At 47.5% G+C, this 19,389-nt stretch overlaps 1 protein-coding gene across 3 annotated transcripts in view; it reads right to left on the bottom strand.

The window, feature by feature from the left end:
* The window catches only part of LOC121539392 (kinesin-like protein KIF13B), a 60,144-nt gene that overhangs the window by 13,088 nt on the left and 27,667 nt on the right, over positions 1–19,389 (bottom strand). For all 3 annotated transcript variants that reach the window (XM_041847863.2, XM_041847862.2, XM_041847865.2), the window contains exons 4-23: positions 16,307–16,319; positions 15,893–15,953; positions 15,136–15,228; positions 14,798–14,978; positions 13,354–13,441; positions 12,518–12,652; positions 8,398–8,510; positions 8,098–8,209; positions 7,150–7,362; positions 6,629–6,739; positions 6,304–6,438; positions 6,082–6,212; positions 5,381–5,467; positions 3,382–3,575; positions 2,859–3,138; positions 2,465–2,627; positions 1,947–2,093; positions 1,319–1,468; positions 824–949; positions 220–393 (exon numbers count right to left, since the gene is read on the bottom strand). In XM_041847863.2, coding sequence (XP_041703797.2) covers positions 220–393; positions 824–949; positions 1,319–1,468; positions 1,947–2,093; positions 2,465–2,627; positions 2,859–3,138; positions 3,382–3,575; positions 5,381–5,467; positions 6,082–6,212; positions 6,304–6,438; positions 6,629–6,739; positions 7,150–7,362; positions 8,098–8,209; positions 8,398–8,510; positions 12,518–12,652; positions 13,354–13,441; positions 14,798–14,978; positions 15,136–15,228; positions 15,893–15,953; positions 16,307–16,319 — 2,707 coding nt within the window. The remainder of the gene's footprint in view (positions 1–219; positions 394–823; positions 950–1,318; positions 1,469–1,946; positions 2,094–2,464; positions 2,628–2,858; positions 3,139–3,381; positions 3,576–5,380; positions 5,468–6,081; positions 6,213–6,303; positions 6,439–6,628; positions 6,740–7,149; positions 7,363–8,097; positions 8,210–8,397; positions 8,511–12,517; positions 12,653–13,353; positions 13,442–14,797; positions 14,979–15,135; positions 15,229–15,892; positions 15,954–16,306; positions 16,320–19,389) is intronic.

Genomic DNA, 19,389 nt, shown 5'->3' on the forward strand with positions numbered 1-19,389 from the left:
GGTCCTGATACATAACCTGGTTAAACTAGACTGAATGCTGCGCTCACCACTGGTTTAACCAGGCTACCTGATTCATCCTGAACCATAAGAACTATCTGCAACATGACTGAGATGTACATTCATTTTATATCCTGTTGGATTTTTCAACATTGTTGCTTTTACAATACAAGTACTTTTACCATGCCAATAAAGCATTTTAAATTGAATTGGATGTCTGACCTTGCAGCTGTCAAAGACCACCATGCAGTGAGGGTCCTTGCTGCTGGGGGACGAGGCAGAGGGGTCCACCTCTGGGGCCACAATTACGGGCTCCGCCTGGTCCCAGAACGAGTATTGGCAGAAGACAAAGTTGGACAGGTACTGGGGGAGACCTGTTGCCTGAAGAATCTTGATCTGGAGAGAGAGAGAGAGAGAGAGAGAGAGGGGGTGGAGAGAGGGAGGGAGAGAGGAGGAGGGATAGAGAGAGAAGAGGAGAGAGAGAGGAGAGAGAAGGGGAGAGAGAGAGAAGAGGAGAGAGAGAGGAGAGAGAAGGGGAGAGAGAGAGAAGGGAGAGAGAGAGAGAGAGAGAGAGAGAAAGAGAGAGAGAGATCGGGCGGGAGAGAGAGAGAGAGATCGGGCGGGAGAGAGAGAGAGAGAGAGAGAGAGATCGGGCAGGAGAGAGAGGATATGATTAAATATGATTCGAAAGAGAACAAGCAAACTATATTGCTTGGCATTCCAGACGAACCATATAAAAAAGTGACTTTCCTGTGTGTGTGTGTGTGTGTGTGTAAGCATGTGTGTATTCTATGAGTGTTTCCGCTCGTATCCAAAACGGACTCACCATGCAGACCAGTTTCCTCTCCTGCACCTCTCCGTCGGGGCTGGCCTCATTGTCCTCTCCCCCAGCCATGCTGTCCTCAAACCCACCCGCCACTCTCACCACCTCCACGTGTAACCTCCCAACCACCTACAAGACAACCAACGCCTGGATGAAACACCATTGATTCTGTGCTGCATCATCACTGTGCGACAATGTGAGGTTTTCATTTCAGCACATCACCAAGACACCTTGGGCAGTTGTCAATCTAGATGAAGATTCGTTTTATCAGGTGTGTTAGTGCTGGGCTGGAACACAAGTTGGACATCACTGGTTGAGAAACAGGATTGTATTCATTTGGCGATTAACAGAATAAAACAGACTGAAACAGGGAGGAACTACCTGAATTTGTCCAATAGGAAATGCTTTTTTTCTAATTCCGTTGCAAAAAAGTTCTGCTACGCTGTCTCTAATGAATACAACCCTGGTGTTATGTGATTCTGAAGGCCGTCTCTTTACCTCCCCCTTCTGGTTGATGATGGGTACTGCATATTGCAGCTTGACATCATAGAACAGACAGGACAGGAAGACGTTGGCTACGCCGATCAGACTGTGGTTCTCTTGCTCGTCAAAGAACGGGTCGGCACGCTTAAAGTAGGAACGCATCACCTGGAGAGGAGGGGGAGAGAGGAGAGAGGATAAATGAGAGATCTCAAATGGAGCCCTTACAGCACGTTTTAACTGAAGATGATGTGGGTTTCCATTCATTTTCAAGGGAGGGAAGTGAAGTGGGCGTGGCAGCGTTGGGCATTGCAAGCAAATACTCTGCGATATCTTGGCCCGATTAACCAATCGAAGCGCACTATAGCTTCCAGCCACTAGTCAATTGGCTGTTGATACCTAGCATGCTTGCTAGCACCACCTTACATGGCGTTTGTGTACATCTGAATGGACTAGACTCTCAAAAACAACAATTTGTCACACAGGGTTCGTCTTCGTTGTAGTCCAAGTTCTCACCACCACACTCACACTCCATCAACACTGACTGGATGGGTTACCACGCACACACACACACACACACACACACACACACACACACACACACACACTCATCCACCCTTATGCACAACCACCCTCACACACTCACGGGGTTGTCATCGTCATAGTCCTTCCATTCCTGGTACAGTTCTCTCATGTCCACCAGTCTGTTCTCCATCTTCTCCAGAGCCCAGATCTGTTTCCCTTTCCCCTTGCGCCTCACCTGCACCGCAGGCTCACTCAGCACTGCATCACGCTATGAGGAGGGAGGGAGAGAGACAGAGGGGGTTAGGGTGTGTGTGTGTCTTTATGTGAGAGAGAGAGAGAGAGAGAGAGAGAGAGAGAGAGAGACAGAGACAGAGAGACAGAGAGACAGAGAGAGAGAGAGACAGTGACAGAGAGACAGAGAGACAGAGTGACAGAGAGACAGAGTGACAGAGAGACAGAGTGACAGAGAGACAGAGAGAGAGACAGAGAGAGAGACAGAGAGAGAGACAGAGAGAGAGACAGAGACAGAGACAGAGACAGAGACAGAGACAGAGAGAGAGAGAGAGAGAAGCTATACACTGCACAAAGTGTGTGTGCGTGCCTATGTATACATATGTGCATGCTAATGCTTGTGTGTACCTTGCGGTTGGCGTTGAGGTTAGCAGCAGGTATCTGCAAGGTGACTCTGTACTCGGTGCGTTTATCCAGCTCCTCTGCTATGAAGCCAGCCTCCTGCACCAGCAGGTTAGCTCTCACTATCTGCTCCCTCAGCTTACGCAAGCTCCGGGTCAACACTGCCTCTCTGAGGGGGGAATCATCATCATCATCATCATCATCATAATACACACACACACACACACACACACACACACAGAGAGACACACACACAGGCCAACACTGCCTCTTTAGAGAAGAGACCACTGTCATCATCAACACTTTCAATCATTGTGCCTAGTATTTGACAAGATCAGCCACACACACAGCCCATCTCCCCAACCCTGTGTTCCACACACACCCTCCCTCTCCCACTCACCTCTCCTCGCTCCACTGCCTCAGCCTGCTCTGTGCGCTGGGTGAGTTGGACATGCTGAGTCTCTCCAGGCTGCGGTAGTGGGGCTGTCCCGGCCTGTCGGCCTGGCCCTGTGATTGGTTGGGGGCCGTGCCTGTCTGTCCTACAGACGGTCTGTCCGGGTGCAGCCGTCGTCTCAGCTGTTGCAGCTCCTGTTCGTACATCAGCCTCTGTCTCTCCAGCGCCGAGCGCTTCTCCTCCTCGTGCTGCCTCTCTAGGGAATGTAGCACCGCCTGCATGGGGTCTGAAGGTGATGGACAGGGACGAGAGCCAAACAAGAACGGGGGTTTCGGATAAGCAACCAATCGTGATTCATATGCGGTGTGACGGACAGAAGTTGCAGTCAATCAGTGATTCTCAACATGTTATTTGTTTCTGAGGGCGTTTATCATTAGTTCTCCCTTCCTCCTTTCCCTCCTTTATACACATCCCTCCATTGTCATCGTTGTTTGTAAGGACCTGTGTCTGTGTGTGTGTGTGTGCTCACCGTTGTTGCCCAGGGCCTTCATCATGACCTCTGTCTGGGCGAACTCGTAGGAGAAGGAGACCTCAGAGGAAACCTCACTGTTGTTGTCTCCGTCCCCCTCCAGCTGTTCACTACTGCTACTGTTCTTCATCAGGCCCCCCTCAGCCTCCTCTTCCTCACCGCCACACCGCGACCGCCACTTAGGCAGGTTGATCCTGTGGGGGAGAGAGGAGGAAAGGGGAGAGAGAAGGGAGGGAGGGGGGAGAGAAGGGGAGGAGAGAGGAGGGAGGGAGGGATGGAGAGGGGAGAGGAGGGAAGAGAGAGAAGGGAGGAGAGGAGGGAGGGAGGAGAGAAGGGAGAAGAGGGAGGGAGGGAGGGAGGGGGAGAGAATGGGAGGAGAGAGGAGGAGGGGAGAGGAGAGAGAGGAGGGGAGGAGAGAGGAGGAAAGAGAGAGAAGGGAGGAGAGGAGGGAGGGGGGAGAGAAGGGGAGAGAGGAGGGAAGAGAGAGAAGGGAGGGGAGAGAAGAGGGAGGAGAGGGAGGGAGGAGAGAGGAGGAGGGGAGAGGAGAGGAGAGAGAGGAGGGGAGGAGAGAGGAGGGAAGAGAGAGAAGGGAGGAGAGGAGGGAGAGAAGAGGAGAGAGGAGGGAAGAGAGAGAAGGGAGGGAAGAGAGAGAAGGGAGGGGAGAGAAGAGGGAGGAGAGGGAGGGAGGGAGAGGAGGAGGGGGAGAGGAGAGAGAGAGAGGAGGGCAGGAGAGAGGAGGGAAGAGAGAGAAGGGAGGAGAGGAGGGAGAGAAGAGGAGAGAGGAGGGAAGAGAGAGAAGGGAGGGAAGAGAGAGAAGGGAGGGGAGAGAAGAGGGAGGAGAGGGAGGGAGGAGAGAGGAGGAGGGGAGAGGAGAGGAGAGAGAGGAGGGGAGGAGAGAGGAGGGAAGAGAGAGAAGGGAGGAGAGGAGGGAGAGAAGAGGAGAGAGGAGGGAAGAGAGAGAAGGGAGGGAAGAGAGAGAAGGGAGGGGAGAGAAGAGGGAGGAGAGGGAGGGAGGAGAGAGGAGGAGGGGAGAGGAGAGGAGAGAGAGGAGGGAGGAGAGAGGAGGGAAGAGAGAGAAGGGAGGAGAGGAGGGAGAGAAGAGGAGAGAGGAGGGAAGAGAGAGAAGGGAGGGAAGAGAGAGAAGGGAGGGGAGAGAAGAGGGAGGAGAGGGAGGGAGGAGAGAGGAGAGAGAAGGGAGAGGAGAGAGGAGAGAGAAGGGAGGGGAGAAAGACAGAAGAGAGAGAAGGGAGGGGAGAGAGGAAAGAGGGGAGAGGAGGGAAGGGAGAGAGAGAGAGAAGGGAAGAGAGGAGGGAGGGGAGAGAGAGAAGGGAGAGAGAGGAGGGAAGGGAGAGAGGAGGGAGGGGAGAGAGGAGGGAAGGGGAGAGGAGGGAAGGGAGAGAGGAGGGAGGGGAGAGAGAGAAGGGAAGAGAGAAGGGAAGGGAGGGAGAGAAGGGAGAGAGGAGGGAAGGGAGAGTGGAGGGAGGGGAGAGAGGAGAGAGAGGAGGGAGGGGAGAGAGGAGGGAGGGGGAGAGGAGGGAGGGAGAGAGGAGGGAGGGAGAGGAGGGAAGGAGAGAGAGGAGGGAAGGGAGAGAGAGGAGGGAAGGAGAGAGAGGAGGGAGGGGAGAGAGGAGGGAGGGGAGAGAGAGGAGGGAGGGGAGAGAGAGGAGGGAAGGGAGAGAGGAGGGAAGGGAGAGAGGAGGGAAGGGAGAGAGGAGGGAAGGGAGAGAGAGGAGGGAAGGGAGAGAGAGGAGGGAGGGGAGAGAGGAGGGAGGGAGAGAGGAGGGAAGGGAGAGAGAGGAGGGAGGGGAGAGAGAGAGAGAGAAGGGAAGAGAGGAGGGAGGGGAGAGAGAGCGAGGGGTTTCAGTACTATGGTGAATACACAGTATAACAGGTGAATTGTTTTAAACCAGGACCAGTAGCTGAGGGAGACATTGTGATTTGCAGTATTGTCATAACTGTTCCAAGATACACACGTGTGCATGCGCACAAAGACACACACCTGAAGAAGTGGTTGTTTCCCCACAGGATACGATCTCCATGGTGGAGCTGCTGAGGGCTGGTGCAAGGAGAGCCGTTCACACACGTTCTGCAACATAAACACAACATCATAAAAACATGATAATGCACACGTTCTGTAACATCAACAATTAAACCACAAGAAGATTACCATACAGTTAACTCATTCAAGCAGGCAGTGGAGGCTGGTGGGAGGAGCTATAGGAGGATGGGCACATTGTAATGGCTGGAATGGAATATTGGGAAGGAGTCAAACGTGGTTTCCATATGTTTGATGTGTTTGATACCGTTCCATTGATTCCATTCCAGCCATTACAACCAGCCTGTCCTCCTATAGCTCCTCCCACCAGCCTCCTCTGCAAGCAGGCCATGTAATCCCTAAGGGCCTAAAGGCAACATGATATCATCCTTATCTGGAAGCAGGGGAGTCATGAGGTGAGGAGTCACAGTGGGGGTGACCAGGATAAAGATGTCAACAATGACCATTCTGATGATGTGGTGCGTTGAGATGATATTGATGACTACGCTGGTGTACCGTGACTCCTTGTGGCGTGCCAGGTGCCAGGGGGCAAAATTGGTAACAAATGACCTTTTTTACAACCAGATTTCAACCAGTTGGTTGTAGTTTTGCCCCACTGGGAATGATGGTGATGTTGGAGACGAAGAGGAGTGTTCTAGACATACCTTGAGTTCCTGTGAGGAGTGAGGACCACCCCTTGGTCAGCTGTGATGTCTATGATGCAGTGTTCAGCCTGGATACCCATCCCACACAGCTGGATGTCCTGGGAGTCTGCTGAACCAACCTTAGTGTGCTCCTACAGTACACAACAATACATTATCACACACACAATGTTACAATGCTGTGTGTGTGTGTGTGTGTGTACGTGCATGCACCCTTGTGTGTACCTTCAGGTAGTAGACCAGCAGTTCGTTGAGAGCGGGGTCAGCATTGAGGTTGACTAGGAAACACTTGTCTTCTCCTACTCTGATGCCAGACGACTGGAGAGAGATGCCAAGGGACTCCAACTGTTTCTGACGCTCCTACAGGACACACAACAACGACAAACTATTGATCCAGACTCCAGCCTTGTGTTAATTAGGGCACACTTTTCAAAACGTTGTTCAACAGAAAATTGGACAATTTCAGAAAGTCCCAGTTTCAGAACGTTCTCTTCTGTTTCGTGCCTAATGAACACAACCCAGCACAGAATGTACAAAGGTGTGTGTGTACCTGTGCGATCTCCTCAGTCTTGCGTAGTTTCTCCTCCCAGGTGACGGTCATCTCCTGGATGAGTTTCTCAGACTCCTCCAGCCTCTCCTTCAGCTCTGGGGCCTTCATAGACTGGACAGGAGACAAGAAAACACTATTTGTTTTGTTCTATCTCTCCAAGCAGGCAATATGTAGAAGCCCATGTCATTTTGTGGTTGTAAACTGATGTTCTGGTTAAAAAGTATTCATACAACCAAATTACAACCAACTGGTCCCTGCTACAAGCAGATGAATACATTGTTTTCTGGATGCAAAGAAATAGCTAAAACACATCCTTACACGACCACAACGCAACCTTGCCGTGACCAGTTTTGCCAGCTGGAATAGCCAGGCTCTCTCTCCACTCATTCATCCTTACCCTGGACTTTATCAGTTGATCTCACTCTTCCCCCTCTTTCTCTACTCCCATCCCTCTACCTCCCCCTCTCTTCTTTCCTCCTCTCACCCCCTACTTCCTTTTCTACCTCTCTTCCCCCCCTCACCTCTGCCTGTGTCAGCTGGTCCCGTAGTTTTTCCACTTCCTCTCGGAGCTCCCTGATGATGCGTGCGTTGGGGTCCTCATTGACCACGGCGTGGTTGACAATGCTCTTGGCCCGGTCGGCGTAGCGCAGCGTGGACAGCGTCTCGTCATAGTTGTCCGCCGCCGGGCTCACTGTGGCCACCATGGCCGTGCGGCTGTTACCGCCCAGGCTGTCCTGGAGACGTGGGAGAAAGAGAGAGGAGAGAGACGAGGGAGAAAGAGAGAGGAGAGAGACGAGAGAGAAAGAGAGAGGAGAGAGACGAGGGAGAAAGAGAGAAGAGAGAGGCGAGGGAGAAAGAGAGAGGAGAGAGGCGAGGGAGAAAGAGAGAGGAGAGAGACGAGGGAGAAAGAGAGAGGAGAGAGACGAGGGAGAAAGAGAGAGGAGAGAGACGAGGGAGAAAGAGAGAGGAGAGAGACGAGGGAGAAAGAGAGAGGAGAGAGACGAGGGAGAAAGAGAGAGGAGAGAGACGAGGGAGAAAGAGAGAGAGAGAGACGAGGGAGAAAGAGAGAGGAGAGAGACGAGGGAGAAAGAGAGAGGAGAGAGACGAGGGAGAAAGAGAGAGGAGAGAGACGAGGGAGAAAGAGAGAGGAGAGAGACGAGGGAGAAAGAGAGAGGAGAGAGACGAAAGAGAGAGGAGAGAGATGAAAGAGAGAGGAGAGAGACGAGGGAGAAAGAGAGAGGAGAGAGACGAGGGAGAAAGAGAGGAGAGAGTGTTAGTGAGAGAGGGGGAATGAAAGAGGAGGAAGAGACCAAATCTTTAATATGATTGTAGGGGCAGATGTGTTTAAATCTCTAAAAGGAAACAGGAAGATAAGCCTCCATCCCTCTCATGTTGAGCGGGAGAGAGAGAGGGAGGACGAGATAAGTTATTGTAAGAGCAGGGAAAAAGACAAAAGATGTCTCTCTTACCTTTAGCAGCCATGTTAGTACAGAGTCTCTGTAAGGGACAAATTTGGTCTTGTTCTTCCCACATCCCTGTTCTGCCAGAGCAGATATGACCAGGCCTAGAGTAGTCAGAGACCTGCAGAGACACACAGAACACACACAACAACCCACTAAGTGTGCATCTTTATTTAATTGGGGACCTTGAAGCTAGAACTAGAACACTTGGAGCTGCGTGTGTGTTGTATTGTGGTCTCATTGAGGACGTACCTTGAAAACTGTGTGTATGTATGAATGGGTGTGTTATCAAAGTGCTTGGTGACATACTTGTTGATGTTGCTGCCCTCCTTCATCCTCTCTCCAGTAGCTCCAGTCTTAGCTGCTCTCTCACTGCCAGCCAGGTCAACCAGACTCAGCTTACTCACCTTCTCACCACTCGTCTACAGAGAGGGGGAGAGGAAAGGAGGGGGAGAGCAGATAGAAAGTAATCTTAGTAGATTTACATTTTGATAACATCCTTCATTTTAAACTGTTAAAATGACTCCAATCCTGCACACCGCATAAACCTTCGGAATGCAAACAAATGCAACAGTTTCAGTCAAAGATTTACCATCTCATCCCAGTCATTTCCATGCAGGATACAACCATCATGTCTCCCTGCTCTAACATAAAGGGCCAGGAAGGACGATATATATGAAAGGATTCATTAACCAGACTATCAACTATTCCTATGGAGAACAGAGGCCAAAAGCCACACACAGCGAGGCAGAGACAGACAGAGATAGAGAAAGAGAGCGAGCGAGCGCAAGACAGTGCGAGAGAGCGAGAAAGAGAGACCGAGAGAGTGTGAGTGTGCAAGAGACTGAGTGTGCGAGAGCGTGCGAGAAAGAGAGAGTGAGGAGAGAAAGAAAGAGAGAAAGAAAGAGAGCGAGCGAGAGAGCTAGAGAGAACGAGCGAGAGAGAGTAACAAGCTCCCATTGTTCTCTGTGATTTACAATCTTAGCTGCAGGGGTGGAGCTTTACTCACTGTATTTGTCGTGTGTGTGTGTGTGTGTGTGTGTGTGTGTGTGTGTGTGTGTACACATGTAAAGGGGTCCTTATTTACATTTACATTTTAGTCATTTAGCAGACGCTCTTATCCAGAGCGACTTATCTTAAATAAGGTATGTGTGCATTAAGGCCTGGAGCTTGACTGGGAGACGGAGAGCTAATGGAGATATGAGAGAGTAGGGGAGGTAGGGAGGGGAGGGGAGGAGAGGAGTTATTGGAAGGAGAGATCGTGTAAGAGAGAGGAAGAACAGAGAGAAAATGCAGGAATGCAGTAGTGGAAGGAAAGAATGTAAGAGCGAGAATGTACGAGATAGATATAGAAAAAGAGAGAGAGAGATGGGGTGAGTGAATGATTTGAGTGAGAAATGTGTGAGAGAGATGGGGGTGGGGGTAGAGAGACAAAGGGCAGCGGGGGCAGAGGGGGTGTGCATTATGTTTGGGGTCGTGTGTGTGTGTGTTATGTCCGGCGTCGTGCTGAGTGGGAATAGAGCGGGAAGAGATTACAGTGAGTTGTGAAAACAAAGACTGCCCTTGTCCCCAGAGAGAGAGAGAGAGAGAGAGCGCGAGCGAATGAGTGAGAGAGAGGAGAGAGAAAGAGAGAGGAGAGAGAAAGAGAAAGAGAGAGGAGAGAGAAAGAGCGAGGAGAGAACGAGAGAAGAGAGAAAGAGAGAAGGAGAAAAAGCATGAACCGGGGTGGGCCTGAGTCAAAAATGATTGGAAGTATTTGGCTGATACCTCATTAAATGTGGAATACAGTTCATTTTAAAACTTGTGTAATCTAGTTGAGTAACAATCTTGTAGGATTTTCCCTAGTATTTGCCTACGGTTTAGTTAATGTGCTGTTCCAACTTCATCACCCTTTTATAAAGATGCCAAACTTCCTTCTCTCTCACCATGGCACCCCCAAAGCGACATCTCAGACACACATTCTTAGATCACTCTGTCAACAGGCCCCTGTGAATTTGCATAGGACTGAGTTTCCATGGAGATTAGTAAAGGGAGGATAAAGCCAAGTGAACCTCAGCAGAAATAGGAGGCCCAAAGACGCTCCCGCTCTTTATCTCACTCTGTGTGTGTGTGAGAGTGTGAGTGAGCGCACGCACACTGAGGCATGGCCAGCCTTTATTTGTGCATTTGTTTAAATGATCCGTCTCTAGGTCTGTGTTCCAGTCCACCACAGGTGCACCTGGGGCTGCGTTCAGCAACACAACACGGTATCAAACTGTTACAGCCTCCAAAGGGGAGGCTCAGTCCGCAACACTTTAGATCAGTGATGGGCAACTTTGATGGGGGTGGGGGCCACAAAAAATGTGAAAGCATCATGAGGGGCCGCAGTGGCTCGCGGGTCCGCTACCGACCGACATCAATACCCACACATGCAGACCCTAGCGTTTTGGGGGTCCTAAGCACCACCCACATCAAGATATTTTTTGTTGTTGAAAAAATGAAGTTTTCAAGGTAATTTCCTGCAATTGTACACATTTTGCCATGGGGCGTAAAGAAAATGTTTCAGTTTTAAAGCAAGTTTGCTGCAATTGTACATATTTTCCCGTGGGTCGGAGAGAAGATTATATAACACATTTCATGCAGTTCTACTAATTTAGCCATAGGATGGAGAGAAATGTTTGCAGTTTTAATATATCTGAGTGACTCTGACTAACAAAATCAATGGGGGCCGCCCGGTCGGTAATTCAACCATTATTACTACAAGTTTAGATAGCTGGCTAGACTAACTTATATATATATATATTTTTTAAGCTAATTGAGTGACTATAAGTGACTGACATAACATGAGAAAAACTGCTGATGCACAACCACATTTCAAAATTGCACCTTGTGCATCGTACTATTCTAACTCTCAATAGTAAGAAGATCCCCTGACTGAGTTTTTTTGGGTAATCGATCTGCGGGCCTACAGCGGGCCGCCAATTGCCCATCCCTGCTTTAGATCAACTGCCTGCGTTACATTCGTTAGGCAGAGTGTTCTCCAAAATTCTGAAATGTGTTTTTGTAACTCATTTGAATTAGCATTTTTGAAATACCGATGTGGATAATAACATATGACTGTCCTTATGAGGAAAATAGAGGTTCACTTGTCTTTTCCAGCCTTAATTTAGCCTTATTTGACCCGAACTAGAATCAACTGTTCCAGCCATTTTTGATCCGAACTAGAATCAACTGTTCCAGCCATTTTTGATCCGAACTAGAATCAACTGTTCCAGCCATTTTTGATCCGAACTAGAATCAACTGTTCCAGCCCTTTGACCCGAACTAGAATCAACTGTTCCAGCCATTTTTGACCCGAACTAGAATCAACTGTTCCAGCCATTTTTGATCCGAACTAGAATCAACTGTTCCAGCCATTTTTTATCCGAACTAGAATCAACTGTTCCAGCCTTATTTGACCCGAACTAGAATCAACTGTTCCAGCCATTTTTGTCCTCAACTAGAATCAACTGTTCCACTAAAGCATTATTCACCCTGTGTGCTTCCGATATAATGCGGTGAGACCAGGGTTGGGTGATCAGGTCACACACACGCACAGACTCAAGCTCGCAACACACACACACACCACCACACAAACATACAGGACCAGGGTTGGATGACCGACCAGGTGTAGTGTGGATAAAAGAGGACCAGGGTTGGATGACCGACCAGGTGTAGTGTGGATAAAAGAGGACCAGGGTTGGATGACCGACCAGGTGTAGTGTGGATAAAAGAGGACCAGGGTTGGATGACCGACCAGGTGTAGTGTGGATAAAAGAGGACCAGGGTTGGATGACCGACCAGGTGTAGTGTGGATAAAAGAGGACCAGGGTTTTATGACCGACCAGGTGTAGTGTGGATAAAAGAGGACCAGGGTTGGATGACCGACCAGGTTTAGTGTGGATAAAAGAGGACCAGGGTTGGATGACCGACCAGGTGTAGTGTGGGTAAAAGAGGACCAGGGTTGGATGACCGACCAGGTGTAGTGTGGATAAAAGAGGACCAGGGTTGGATGACAGACCAGGTGTAGTGTGGATAAAAGAGGACCAGGCTGACACAGCAGATCAGCTGACATCAAGACAGACATAGAGAGAACTTCATTACTTATTTACAGTTTTCCTAGAGGCTGACAGTGACATCACTAGCTAGTTCCTGAACAGTGCTCACTGACAGGACAGACAGTCTCTCTGGGACACGTTTACAGTCAGTGGCCCAGTTAGGCAGTGCTTTAGAACTAGGGGGAGAGGAAGACAGAGTGATATGACGAATAAGATGCAGTATTCACAAAACATTACAGCAGTCGACTAAGATGTTATGTGGGAGAGGTTGGACTGACCGCGGCGTAAGAATCAGTTGGAGAGTGTGTGTGTGTGCGTGAGTGTTTGTGTATGTCCGTGTGTGTCTGTCTTACCCCAGACTGCAGGTCTTTGAGTGTGTGTGTGAGGATGATGTTGAAGACAGCGTGAGATCTGCTACTCTCCTCGTTCATGTTGGTGGCAGCCACCGTACGAGACTTATTCCCCTCCGACATCAGAGACTCAATGTCCTAGAGAAGAGATAGGAGAGAGGGATGGATGGAGGGAGGGAGAGAGGGGAGAAGAGGGGATGGGAGAAATATTTTGGGGAGAGGACAGTGGAGAGGGGGAGTAAGAAGAGGTACAGGGAACAGAAGGAGGCAGGAGAGGGATGGGAGAATAGAGAAAGGAAGGAAGGAAGGAAGGAAGGAAGGAAGGAAGGAAGGAAGGAAGGAAGGAAGGAAGGAAGGAAGATGAATAAATACATGTATATTTTCTCCAGAGAAACCATCCCTCTTGAGCAGGGCTGCATGGTAACTTACCACCGATATGTGAACAGCTGTCAAAGTCATTAGCCACGGTAAGCCTTGAATCCAGGGAGTGTGACGTGAGAGACAGAGTGTGTGTGTTTGTGTGTGTGTTTGTGTGTGCGTGCAGTCAGCCTTCAAGGCAGTGTGTTGATTAAATAAGTCTGTGGATGTGTGTGGGTTAACACAGTTTTGTGAATTGTTTTCATTCTGACATGGCTCATCTTAACAAAGCTCTCAGCTACCACAACCATCCCTACGCTATCCTCTACACTCCAACCTAGAACATGAATATTTCATAGACTATTATTAACCATACCATAATATCAATTCTGTTGTTTATGAATATTGAATAAAGCTTAAATCATCAGTAGCATGGTCATATCAGTAGTCATTCTACTAGTGATGGTAGTGGTGTGGCGTACCTTGTAGCTGGCCACAGCCAGGCGTGAAAGGCCGTCCACGTACGGCCCCAACACCTTGTGTTCCCTCACTCTAAGAGCCTGCCTGCTCCTGGGGGGACGACACATATGAATGCGGTTTACTTCAGAAAGAAAACTGGCATCATCCTTCCATGCTCTATAAATGAATCTCAAATAGTATTTTATTTGAGACGTATCCCGCTACACCAGGGTTGTGCATCGGCAGTCACTTAATTAGCCCATGTCAGCAAACATCTTTTAGATTGGTAAGTTAGTCTAGCGGCCAGCTATCTAAACTTGGCGTAAGCATGGTCGAATTACTGACTGGTGTGGGGCCCATTGATCATCAGTTATCATATTAAAAACTGCAAACATTTGCCTCCACCCTATTGCAAAATAAGTAGAATTTCAGCAAACTTGCTTTAAAAATGGCATCATTTTCTCTACGCCCCATTGCAAAATGCGCAGAATTGCAGAAAATGAACTTTAAAAGGTACATGTTTTGTCTTCGCTGTCACGAGGGGGAGCCGCTAAAATGTTTTGCTCGCAACGTGGTGGGTGGGTATTTACATTTTAGTCATTTAGCAGACGCTCTTATCCAGAGCGTCTTACAGTTAGTGAGTGCATACATTTTCATATGTATGGATGTGGGTACGCATGAGTTCCGTTTTTTTGTGGCCCCCACCTCCATCAAAGTTTCCCATCCCTGCTCTACACTCTCCTACGTTCTGTGTAAAAGCAACAGTTCTCCAAATAGAATCTGCAATAGCCAGATCAACACAAGTGGAATATCAATCAGTTCTAGACTCCATATAGAGCTAGAGGCTCTCTACATCCTCCTGTGTAGTGTGGCAGACTGCCTCCATATGGCTGGACGATGTGGAGCCTCCTACTCCTGTGACATGCAGCTCTGTTATCTTTTTTTATTTTACCTTTATTTAACTAGGCAAGTCAGTTAAGAACAAATTCTTATTTACAATGACGGACTACACCGGCCAAACCCGGACGACGCTGGGCCAATTGTGCGCCGCCCTATGGGACCGCTGCGCCACTCGGGAGCCCAATTATTCTATAGGTTGTTTTAACAGAGGTGACAGGGTCATAACCTTTGGGGTCAAGCAGGGTGCCATAGGAGCTCTGAACAGACAAGCATGTGCAAATGTGTGCGAAAGCACTGGGGCCCTGTTCTGAAATATGTTTGGAAATGATGTACTTGATTCCTCAGAGTTGAATCACTAATATGACATGACTGGATAGGTGAAAGCTATGTCATGGAACCCCTCCTCATACCCATCTAATTGTGTTAGATCAGTGACTAGACTTCAAGGAAGGGAGGAAGCATGTTTAAACTATCTTAAAATGGGGCCACGGACAAATTGTAGTATATTCCAACAAATAAAACTAAAACAAAACAAGAGTCCAAGAGGTGGTTAAAGGTCATACATACCCTTTGGGGTCGAGGAGGTCACGGACCTTCTCGTTGTATATCTCCATGTAGGAGACCTCTATGGTGAAGCCTTCACCCTCCCTCTGCTCCAGCAGGGTGCGGTCAAACAGAGAGCTGCAGAGCCGCGGGATCAGACCTGGAGAGTCCACAGAGCCCATCATGGTGTATGACTTCCCCGAACCTGGAGGGACACACACGCAGCCAATGGACGAGAGCAGCCGTTAGGAGACAGCCACTGAACTTCAACCTGTTTTAAACTTGAAACCGTAAAGATCTGTTCCATGCCAATCATATGAGGCCAGTTAGTAGTATCATAATGTACCAATGTCATAACATACCTGTCTGTCCGTAGGCGAAGATGCAGGCGTTGTAGCCCTGGAAGGCATTGTGCAAAAGACTCTCCCCAAGGCACTGAAACACCACGTCCTGACCTGGAGACAACCACCAGGCAACGTTACAACACCACACAATACGATCATATTAATTATACAATATAAAACCCTACAATAGGACTTTGTTGATGCCCTTCGGGGTGATTTAGAAATCACCTGGAACACAAACACAATTACAAGATAATCTACACGCTATTCATGTTCAGCATGTGTTCATTCATATAGGACCTTCAGACTGTATATATGAACAGTGTGAGAAACAGCATAGGTACAATAGGCCCTAGTTGGGTTTAGATGACTAGCAGGTCTGACACGAATATTTGACATTTAAATTAAGCCAAACACCTACAGATCCATCCAAGCAAGTACACAACAAAGATAATTCAGGTGGGATCCTTAGTCACTGTAGAGAAAAACTTCTGAATATACCTGAAAACCACCTGGACAGACGTATACCTGGGGTGTGTTCAGCAGGACGTAGCATTTTGGAACATTCAGATAGAAATATGTTACGTAGAACAAACAGGCCTCTGTAGGCCGTCATGTAGAACAAGGAATTGTGTCGCTCTATTCGTGTCATTTCTACCTGCAACGTTCGACAACGTTTGGCAACTGAATGTGGCCTACTAAATATACAGGAGGAGGAAGAGCAGAGGGAAGGAAGTGAGGATGAGGGGTTAACGTGAGGGAAACAAAAACTGACCCGCAAACTTGTCCTTTTCCGACTCGTCCATGGACCAGAAACAGTAGTCGTAGGCGAAGGTCTGGGGGGACGAGAGACCAAGGACACAATGAAACAAAATAGTTTAGAACACATTTATAACAGCTGTTATCCAGCGGGCAAAACACCTTGAAATTATCAGTTGAAATGACACTTATGACATTATGATATTTCAAACAGTTTTGCCCGTTGGGTGGTTCTTCTTGAGCACAGGCAGTGATAAACATGCCATACAAATTAGCCTAACAGTTTGTGTACATGTCAATATACAAGTACAATGATTGCTTTATAAATCACATGAATTCAAAGTAGCTAGTCTGTCAACACAGAGACATTAACAGCATTGACAACCAAGCATTAACACACATCAGTAGTAATGTACTGGACTGGGCTTACCTTGGTCTGACTCCTGATGAAGTTCACACAGGGGATAGAGGTCAAAGGATGGTTACATGGGTAGAGAGAGAGAAGGATCATATCTTAGACACCATGTAAACAAACACCAGAGGTGTAATCATTAGTGCACACCGTAGCAAACGGTTGCAAACAAGAAAACTCTTTGCAACAAAAACAAGAGTTTCTATTGGACAAATTCAGGTAAGTCCCTCCCGGTTTAGTTCTGTTTGCTTCTGTCTGGTTCCTAGTGAATACACCCCAGGACATTTTGATGTACTGTAGTATACATCCAGACAGACAGTCACACTGTAAACAGGATTTTCTAAGACAGGTAAAAAAAAAGAAAATCTGTCACTGCGTCATGGATACACATTGGTGAATATGACAGATTATTATCCATCAATAAAGACCAAAGACCACTTGAGGTTGTAGGCCTGTCTGCCAATAACCCTTTATTTGAAGAAGTAGGCTACACAGTTTGAGCACAATATGGTCTATCAGACTGGTGAAAGAGATTACATTCTACTATCATAGATGTGATCAGCACTAGATAACAACAGAGGAAAATAAAGACTACGTGTCTGTCTCAATGATAGGATAGGCCTACAGATCATAAAATAAACAGTATTCATATTGTCAGAGGTCTGCAAATCCGCCCTTCCTGATAAATGAGGGGGAAAAAAATCATATATCCCAACTTAAACAGGATGCAGCATAGGTAATATAGCTAACATTAATTAAGATGCTTATTCACATGTATGTAAGCTTGCTTCCAATCAAACTTCCTGCTCTCTCTCGCTCCATGTATCTCTCAGTCTTTGACACTCTCTCTCTCGCTCTCTAAAATGTTCAGTCCTGTGGGTGCCGAGGCCTGGAGTTGATAAACCCTTGTTTACGACAATGTTTCAATGTTACTCAACCAGGGTGGGATTTTAACACACGCTAAATGCGGGTAGATTTTGTCATTGGCGGGTAAGAATGTCTATTTCACCAGCCACATTTGCAGGTGGCCACACAGAGCATTTGGAAACAGTCTTTTCCCCCATCCAAAGCACACATGTAGAAGTTGGTTGAATTGACCCGAACAGCTACTAAAATGTGACTTTGTCCTCGTGTTTCTTGGCTAGTTACATCATTTAGTTCACATGCTAGGTTGTTTTTCAATGTTAGTTTGAGTTTGCTGCAACTCATCTGCTTTTTGGTGATTTGTGGTGTAATTATTATATTTTGTGGCAGGTAGATCTTTATATATACCTGCCACAGTGGCTAGTGGACCAAAAAGTGAATTTCCCACCCTGTACTCAACAACCTGCCGTCAACCCCTAAGGAGGGGGGGAGAAAGAGAAGAAAAAAAAAAGAGAGAGAGAGAGAGGAGAAAGGGAAAGGGATATTCACAGAGGCAGAGAAAGAGTCGAGCAGCAGGATAAATTAAGGATGTGCATCTTTCCATTTTAAGACGATTCGATACGTATTTAGACAATACATGAACGATACGTTTTAGTTTTAAATGACTCGGTTTATTAGAGAACCAACCGATGCGATTCCGTTCGATGCACTAACATTTGTTGCATAAACACATTAGATTTCCATTCTAAAGTTGCTGATGGAGCTGATGAGCTGGGCCTCTGAGCTGGATCTGTCTGAGCTAACTTCTCTCTCTGTGTGTGTGTGTGTGTGTGTGTGTAAACAGGGGTGCAACTTTGGTTTTAGAAGTGGTGGTGGGGGTGGGGGGGGGGCATTCTTATATATTTTTTATCCAGTCAGATAAAAACTTAAAAACAGCCTACCCGACCGCTCGGAGGCGTCCGTATGGTCCTAAATCACACCGTTGCCTCGTTTTGTATCACATTCCAATTATAAAACTGGGGGGGACAAAAATGCAATTTCTAAATGTGGGGGGTACATGTCCCCCCCGTCCCCAGTGAAAGTTGCGCCCCTGTGTGTAAATGACGTATGCCTGTGGTGTACGTACTATGTAGGAACCTGAGCTGAGCCATAAGGGAGACAAGGCATCTACCACCCCACTACCACTATCAAATTAGGCAGGGCAAATCACTATTATTTTTATTATTTTATTTTTATTTTACGTCATTTAGCAGACGCTCTTATCCAGAGCGACTTACATTATTATTTTTTTCATACCCCCTGTGGGAATGAAAAATCACCCAGTAATTAACTTGTCATATTTGCAGATTAAGTGTTTGAGCTATTAATGCCTCAATATTTATCGTCTACAAAATAGCTATGACATAGCCAATAAATACAGTACCAGTCAAACGTTTGGTCACACCTACTCATTCAAGGGTTTTTCCTTTATTTTTACTATTTTCTACATTGTAGAATAATAGTGAAGACATCAAAACTATGAAATAACACATATAGAATCATGTAGTAACCAAAAAATTTTAAACAAATCAAAATATATTTTATCTTTTAGATTATTCAAAGTAGCCACCCTTTGCCTTGACAGATTTGCACACTCTTGGCATTCTCTCAACCAGCTTCACCTGGAATGCTTTTCCAACAGTCTTGAAGGAGTTCCCACATATGCTGAGCACTTGCTGGCTGCTTTTCCTTCACTCTGCGGTCCAACTCATCCCAAACCATCTCAATTGGGTTGAGGTCGGGTGATTGTGGAGGCCAGGTCATCTGATGCAGCACTCCATCACTCTCCTTCTTGGTAAAATAGCCCTTACACAGCCTGGAGGTGTGTGTTGGGTCATTGTCCTGTTAAAAAACAAATGATAGTCCCACTAAGCGCAAACCAGATGGGATGGCGTATCGCTGCAGAATGCTGTGGTAGTCATGCTGGTTAAGTGTGCCTTGAATTCTAAATAAATCACATACAGTGTCACCAGCAAAGCACCCCCACACCATCACACCACCTCCTCCTCCATTCTTCCAAGGAGGGAACCACATGCGGAGATCATCCGTTCACCTACTCTGCGTCTCACAAAGACACGGCGGTTGGAACCAAAAATCTCAAATTTGGACTCATCAGACCAAAGGACAGAAATCCACCAGCCTAATGTCCATTGCTGGTGTTTCTTGGCCCAAGCAAGTCTCTTATTCTTATTGGTGTC

The sequence above is a fragment of the Coregonus clupeaformis genome, chromosome 25 (assembly GCF_020615455.1).
Source record: "Coregonus clupeaformis isolate EN_2021a chromosome 25, ASM2061545v1, whole genome shotgun sequence".
Taxonomy (NCBI): domain Eukaryota; kingdom Metazoa; phylum Chordata; class Actinopteri; order Salmoniformes; family Salmonidae; genus Coregonus; species Coregonus clupeaformis.